An 8064-nucleotide genomic window follows, 5' to 3' on the forward strand; every position below is an offset into this window, starting at 1 on the left:
AAAGGCAACAAAATGAAATCCTTGTTTACGTCGAACGTGTAGATGGAGCGTTGAATCAGGTCGTCGAGGCCCACTCTGCGGAGGTACGGCGTGATCCTGCTATCGTCGAAACTCATGCTGCATCCACGATATGGTTCAGGCAGCCTCTCGATCTTGCGCTGCACACAGTAGCATGCAGTGAACTAAAAAAGAAGAATTACTCCATTCTTTTCACTGTTAAAGCGAATTAACAAGTCAAGTAGCCAAGCTGGAATGGCACCGGGTGGGCATTGCGGTAACATTTGATAAGTTTGGGGACTGTTGTCTATCTGTTCGTGACTGCTCAGCGCGTATCGTACTGCCCTCATACGTGCATTTGTTGAAGCAACGGCCATGATGCAATTTAAGGGAAAATAACTTGCTCGCTAAGTGAATGTTGTATCAATAGCTCGGATAATGTGTGTGTCATTAGGTGCGGACACTTATGGTCACATGCATGAACGAATTCTGGTGTTTCACGTGCCGAAACCACGCCGTAGTGGGGGACTCCGGATTAATTTTGACCACCAGGCGATCTTTAACGTGCCCCCAATGCACGGAACGCGAGCGCTTTTGCATTTCGCCACCATCGAAATACGGATGCCGCGGCCGGGACTCGATCCCGCGAGCTCGTGCCTATAGCAGAGCAACACTATAGCGGCGGGTTATGGTCACATCAAAGCATCTCTCTGCCCACAGCATACTCCCATAGAAATTGCGCGGGACAGACGCATATCGCAAGACATATACACGCATTTTACCCCACATGGCCGAACGAGCGCTCGCTCGCTCACTCGTATTTGGATCTCTCCAGGTATAGAGAGAGGTACGTGATTTCCGCAGTAGTAAAAAAAAAAGAAAAGTAAGGCGGGGCAGTGGAAGTTAGTTCGTTTTTTAACAACGACCAGAAACACTTCTACAAGAACAAACGAAATCTTTGATTGACCTGCTAGAAATCTTTGCCTTCACTCATACAAAAGCATTACACACTACTACATCGTGCTTTTTTCACCCGATACACTACTGAAGTCCAATTTCATAGTCTTGCTGGTCCCTCCGATGAATTTCAGTGATCCACAAAGTTGCATGGATAATTAAATCAGCGGTCTCAGAAAGCTATTCGCTTATTACGATAATCAGCTTCGATGGTTTCTGCATAATTTTTTGTTGCAGCTACACATTAACACCGTGACGAAACCGAGAGGCCCGTAGAGCCAGAGAAATGAAAGATAGGAATGCCAGGAAGGTAAACCAGACGAGCATATGGTTTCCTACCCTACACTGTGGGTAAAGGAAAATGGGAACAAAAAGAGGAAGAGAGTGAGCCCCAAGCACCAGTGATCGCAAGTCCGAAAACTGCAGCAGTAACGCTGGTAAGCACTCTCCTGTGACAATTTCTCTAACCAAAGCACGTTAGACACATTTTCGTGTTAAATGAGTATTCTTTTCGAAGCAGACAAAAATAAAAGAAAACGGAGGGCGCGTGTTAACGAATACGTCGCTGCCGAAAATTTACACCAGCAGCTATGTATAGAATATACAGTTACTGCAATAATAACTCTGTCTCTGCTTAAATTTTGCGCCATCGGGTAGCGCCACCAGGACGACCGCTCCCGTTTACGTCTCCAATAGCCCTGCGTTTCGCAAAGGGCTATACGTTTACGGACAAGCTAAACCTCCCTTAGCCATATGGCGCCAGAACTTTAGCTTGACGCGGTAAAGAAATGCGAGAGAGAGTAATACCATTCTTATGCTGATGTAGCTCTTGCTCCCAGGTGTCAGTGTTATTCCACCCCGTTCAAGGCTGGGCAGCGTGCCCAGCGGGTGAATCAGAATCCGAGCTCCAAACTCGGGCGAGATTATGTCCAGGTACTCGCTGCGCTCGATGTTCAGGGTTAAGCGCATTCCTGCAACGAACGTAACAAGAAGTCCCACATTAAGGTAAGCATGCACACTTACTTGGGTGTCATGTACTCCTCGAAGCTATGATACACCAGAAATTGTTAGAAACGAAATATTGCAGAAATTATAATAATTAATAAACTTGGATGAATATTTGCTAACAGCGAGCGGCGAAGGGCATTTGTTTTCCGCTGCCCCTTGAACCTTGTATGTAATGAATGCGCGCGAGCATATGAGTTACCATATTTACTCTTGTAAGATCCTCCCTCGAGTAAGACTCGCATCTCCGCCTTGCAGTGTGGAAAATATTGAGAAAAACCTTCAATGAGCGTCACGTGCATACCAACGTGCCGGTTTATTTCCCCAAGCCGCTACTAGATGGCTCTAATTTTCCTGCCAACTGTGGCATTATCGCCATCACCGAATCCCGTACGGAAGCGCTGGAGTAACTGAGGGCGAACCGAACCCAAACCGCAACTTTGGCCATCGACTGTGATGAACCGGTGCTTGTTAGGCCTAGCCGTCAAGTTGGGCGGACGGCAAGCCGTTGTGGTAAGTTCACCGTTAAAATACTTGTACCGGTGGTCGAGCACGGGCTGGCTTGGTGCCCGATCACATGCACGGTCAGGCTTAGTGGCCACGTTCGTGAAGCGGTGTTTGAGTTCGCGGGTGATCAACCAGCAACTATTGCGAACGCCTATACTAAGTTCGTGTGTACCCTCGTTGGACGGAACGGCGTAAGACCCCGGTGCGGGCATAAGGCCAATAAAGTTCCAAAGTGATTTTGCGCAGCACAGCCTAAACTGACAGTGTCGTTGGACCAAAAGCGTGTGCGTGGTATGCGCTATTTACATGGTGAGCTGCGACGAATATCGCGCTTGCGTGATGCGTGAACGCGAAACGCATCTGCGGCTTTCAAATTTCAAATGAATGTTATTTTAATGGAGCAGAACAGTGAACAAAAGTTTGTAAGCAAATTTTATGCTCTGCTGGCGCTCTAAAAACAATAAGATCGATTTTACCGTCGCAATTAGTTCTTTTTTTTTAGAACTACCTGGTTATTAAAACCTTGACAGGGGAACAGCAAGTGTGGGCCTTACACGAGTAAATATGGTATTTTAAAGTTAAGAACCTCTCCAAGTGCCACGCGGTGCCCGTTTATGACCTGGCACGGGCATGAGTTTTGAAGAATGTCAATTTTTCTATACGCGTTGTAGAGTTTGTCACAAGTTTGGCTTACGAAAATGTACAAATTAGATGTTGTCGCCCCAGTTAATCCGTATTACGTGTAATTTCCCTTGGCGATGCTACTTTACTTGCAGTTTCTTCTAGGAAAGAGTGAATGGTCTACATTTGGCATTCTATCGGCCATCTGACAAAATAAAATTTGCTGCTCTTATACGCAGAGAGAGGCTCTAGACACATTCGGGTTGTGAACTTCAGTTGTGTCAGATTTCAGGTGAATTAAGTTGAAGGAACTTCAATCGATTGTTTCTTTCAAGGAAACCACGGCATGCACAATTTGTTTATTCACAAAGAGGAGGCCCCGCCCTGCTGTAATATTTTGTTGAACTTGAGTTTCAATTTCAAGAATGCGTATGGCGGGGTGTTGATAAAAAAAAAAAAAGCTTTTAACTTGACAGAAGCGGAAAACCGATGCATAACAGCAATGCCCGCGTGAACACGACGAAGGGCAGAAAATTTAATTACAGGCGCAATAAAAAGCTCAGCAGCATACTGTGGAACGAGACGCTACGAAAAAAAAGAATACATTTTTAAAACTAGCCAAGGAAAGCAGTAGAAACCTATGATAAGGACAAAATGAATTTGAATGGTTCATTCAGTTGATGTTCGACTGAGGGCTATTTCCTTCTGTATAGTGCTCGCCATGGCTCCTACCCAAAGTCGTCGCTGGTAACACATCAGCCTTGAGTAACAGTCATGGGGAACGCTATAAGCCGTTTGTACAGGATAAAGTTAATCTCTCTCTCTCTCTCTTACCCAAAGTGGGACCCGTCTTCCGAACTTTTCGCATGGAATCATTGGCCAAGCGGATCGTCTGGCAGAGTCCGTATCGAGGTGAAGGGTACGCTTCGACACGCAGGATGGAATGGCTGCAAGTCCACACATTACACGGTCAGCAAACGACATCTGGCTTCTTGTTATTTGTTCCCAGCACCTGCCATTTCCTCGCTCGTACCCTGGCACCTCTTAGCAATGCTCAAAGGAGAAAGAAAGATGCTCAGGGTCAACTTAAGGAAAAATAGAGCTCCGGTCGACTTGGGGTGGCTTATCGCTTGAATGCTGTGTTAGTTACCCGCGCCAACAAACATTCTCGAAAAGGTAAGCTTTGCCGACTCCGAGACTTCACTGAGGAAACGGAACTGCAACTGAGAAAAGCAATAGCGCACATCATAATAAATTATAAAAACACTTCTGAATTTATCTCAATTCGTAGGAAGATAACAGCTCTTGTGAGGAATGTCGCCGGCTACAAAATGGGAAGGCGCTCACGGCATAAGCATTCCGCAGCACTTTTCAAGGTTTGTTATGAGCACACAATACAAGATAACCTCTTTTTTTCTTGTTCTATATGTACCGACAACATCAGCTATACACGCAGGGCTGGGGTTTCTGAGCTTCTATAAATATGTTCCGACTATAGCAAGAGAGCCCAGGTTTTGAACCAACAAACTTCAAACATACCGCAAGGCCAGTAGATGGCAGCGCTGGGCCGGATCGAATATGGTACCTATATGATCTACAGACGCGGTATTGAGACACCCTAGGATCGGAAATGGCAAGTGCTCGAAGTATATTAGTTCCTCGTAAGCCAGCGAGATACGTGCAAATAAATACTGTCATCGACCGGACAGTCAATTGATTAGGTTAAATTTAAGCAACAATAAGACTATGAGAAAGGCCGTGTATAGAGAGGAGGGTTCAGGAGTAATTTCGCCCACTTGGTGTTCCTTAAAGCGCCCCTCACCAGGTCTGGCCATTTTGAGCTGACAAGCGCAGGGCATACAATGCGCGCTAACGATCGTGTTTGCAAAGAATTGCATCGCTACGCGTCGCGGAAAGGTCTAAAATTTGAATCCGAACGCCGTTTTCCCTTTCCCCCACGGCGACCGCGCCCGAAACCGCACGGTGACGTAGTCATGTTCCTGCGCCTACGTAGTTGTGTCCGCAGTGTGACGTCACTCGTGGATACACGTGACTTCGAGAATTATTCAAGACAACAACCGCTATTTGTGTGTTCTGTTGCTTGAATTGACGAATTGAAGTTTAGAGAAATAATAAAACACACGTGTTTTTTGTCTCACTTCGCACCGAATCAAGAGAGATGTACTCCCTCTTCGTCTGCTTGTTCCCACCGACCGCGCTTCCTCTACAAGAATCCCTACGGCCACAGGGAGGCTCCCGCTACTCACAACGAGCTTATTAAATTCTTCTACATGTCTAGAAGTGTCTTTCCACCCCCTCACCCCAAGTTGAATAGGGCGCAAGCCGTTTCGCTTAGGCCTCTGCAGACCAGTACGTATCCGTGTCTGTCCGTTCTCCACGAGGCTTACCCGGACGTGTATCGCGACGACGCCTGCCCCTCCTGCGGCCAGACCTCCACTCTAGCGCACATGCTGTGGGAGTGTGGGTCGACATACCCCAAGTTCATCAAGGAGGAGTGGAACTCGCTTTTGCGTAGCCCCGCTCTAGAAAGGCATGTCCTGGCCGTCCAGCGTGCCCGCGACCGGGCCGGTGGGCTAGACCTGCCGGTCCCGACGTGGGACTAGCCGGGTGCGCGACGAGTTCGCGTCCTCGCCGGACCTACAATAAAGTTTATTCACTCACTCACTCACTCACTCACTCACTCACTCACTCACTCGCTCGCTCACTCACTCACTCACTCACTCACTCACTCACTCACTCACTCACTCACTCACTCACTCATTCACTCACTCACTCACTCAATCACTCACTCACTCACTCACGTGTGCATGCACCAAAACTATGCCATTTTCTACCGCGTTCCAGCACGTGATTATGCGCTGCGATCCGTTTATTCTGCCTCAGTATTCGTGTAGCACTGAATTATACCGCTAGCCATGTGTCCTTGTGCACAGCGCGCAAAATCGGGCGCTGCGCGAAACGAGACATCACAACAGCTCGCGCGCAACGCTATCAGCAATCGTGCGCAGCGCCGAAAAAAAAAAAGAAAACGAGGAGAAAAAAAATGAAGGCAGGGTCAGTGACGTGTGCTTCACGCGATCCGCGAAGTCCGGTATGGGAGAACGCAGGGAAGGAATTTCGCTTGCGGAGGCTAGACGGAGCGAGTGGAGAGAGTGTCTCGCTATGCAGTGGAGCTCGTCTTCTGAAATCATGGGTTCACGGCACTGAAATATTTCTAGCTCGGCTATCAATGAGCCGATTTGAAACATTTTTGCGGTAGAACACTCCCTAGAGGACACGTAACAAGTTCCAGCGTATAACCAAAATTTGCTATGGGGCCTGGTGAGGTCCCATGGGGCCTCCTAAATACAAGTATATTAGCGTTTTCGGCTTTCACCCGCATCTAAACTGCAGCCGCGCGTATCACGGGAACGCCATGTTTACTGATGCACCATGGCGGATGGCCAAGAAGGTAAAGGGTAGAGCTGAGGCAATCGCGCTCTATATAGTTAATTATGAATTCATATATTCAATGAGACGCATTGAGAAGTCATATTATGTATAATCGCATTGTTCAGACATAATTAACAGCTTGGTCTTAGTCTACTTTTGGTAGGCCCCACACTCTTCCTGTTTGGGCTTCTTTTGTGACAGTCGTACCATACGTCGTATAGCCGCATCTGGACACACCGCTCAGTGTACTTTACTAAAACGAGCTAATGCGAACGAAGTCACCGAAAAATGCGCTCTGAAAGAAAACCAGTTTCACCTCTCGTCGAAGCAGTTGCGTGCGTTGTAGGTGCACTGCACCACGAGGTCGTTGGCCTGGTGGCCGAACTTCTGCAGCTGGTCCTTGGTGGCGATGAAGTTCATCCACATGTCGCTCAGGTCCATGGTGCGGCTGCTCTTGAGGAACTCGTCGACCGACTTGTAGCAGACCTCCTCCTCGTCGTCGTCCACGCCGTTCCCGCCACTTCCACTGCCGGAGTAGCCCTTGGACGCGGGCGAGAACATGTCCCGCGTCTTGCCGTGCGCCGTCCTCACAGCGGCGCCGCCGCCGCCGCCGCCGCCGCCGCCACCGCCGTCCGGCACAGCGGTCGTCGTGGCGGCGATGCTTGGGTTGCCCGCCCGGGCCGCGATGTCCTTGAGGTAGTCGTCGAAGGAGCTCTTGCGCAGCAGGTTCAGGTTGCACACGGTTATGGACGGAAAGTGGAGCTCTTCGGCGTGCACTTCTTCGGTGGCCGTCATGATCGGGTACGAGAAATAGTTGGCGGTGAGGAAGCTGATGTGGTAGAGGAACCCACCCACCGCCACCACCACGACGGCGACCCACAGGAAGCGGCGCAGGTTACGAGTGGACGCGATGCGGTTGAATCCGTGCGCGGTGCAGCGCTCGGCGAACTGACGGTTCAGCGCGCCGAAGCTGCGCTCCTGCTCGTCGTCGCCTTCGTCGTCCGTCTCCGTGCGGTCGGCAGTCATCGTCAGGTGCGCTTTCGCCAGTTTGTCGCGTAAGCGCCGGACCGTCGACATGTCCGGCACGGCGTTCCGGGAAGCACTGGCGGTGGGGGCCGCGCCGCCTTTCAGGAACGCACATTTCAGGAACGGGTCAGCTCCGTGGCGTGCTCCAGTGTCGTGAGACTTGGCGAGCACCGTAATTCGAGTAATGCAGTCCATCTTCTAAGTACCGATGACTCCGCGACGGTAAATATTTGTTGGCTCAGGACAGCGGGGTCGTCATTTATTCGGTGCTCAGAAATAGGAAAGATCCGCACAGGAGCATGCTGTACCGAGTAGAAGCATAACGCATTTGAGACGTTGTTAGCGTAATGGGGTTCCCCTTAGAAATCAGCGGAGCCAGTCCTGAACCCCGAACGGGCATTCACGTGAGCTACAACAACGTGAGCTTGTATGTTGCAAGCGGCGTGCACTGAAACACTTAGTAGATGCAATGAAATGCGCATAAACTGGCGCCGTCGG

The 8064-nt window shown here is 49.5% G+C and overlaps 1 protein-coding gene across 1 annotated transcript in view; it reads right to left on the reverse strand.

Annotated features, from left to right (window-relative positions):
* LOC142578263 (acid-sensing ion channel 4-A-like) overlaps positions 1-7761 on the reverse strand; it is a gene marked incomplete at its 3' end in the record, with an annotated part of 45639 nt that extends 37878 nt beyond the window's left edge. The window contains exons 1-4 of the mRNA XM_075687664.1: positions 6857-7761; positions 3922-4034; positions 1762-1925; positions 30-158 (exon numbers count right to left, since the gene is read on the reverse strand). Of these exons, the coding sequence (XP_075543779.1) occupies positions 30-158; positions 1762-1925; positions 3922-4034; positions 6857-7761 (1311 nt within the window). The remainder of the gene's footprint in view (positions 1-29; positions 159-1761; positions 1926-3921; positions 4035-6856) is intronic.
* Between the last annotated feature and the right edge of the window lie 303 nt (positions 7762-8064).

This window comes from Dermacentor variabilis, chromosome 4, assembly GCF_050947875.1.
Source record: "Dermacentor variabilis isolate Ectoservices chromosome 4, ASM5094787v1, whole genome shotgun sequence".
Classification (NCBI taxonomy): domain Eukaryota; kingdom Metazoa; phylum Arthropoda; class Arachnida; order Ixodida; family Ixodidae; genus Dermacentor; species Dermacentor variabilis.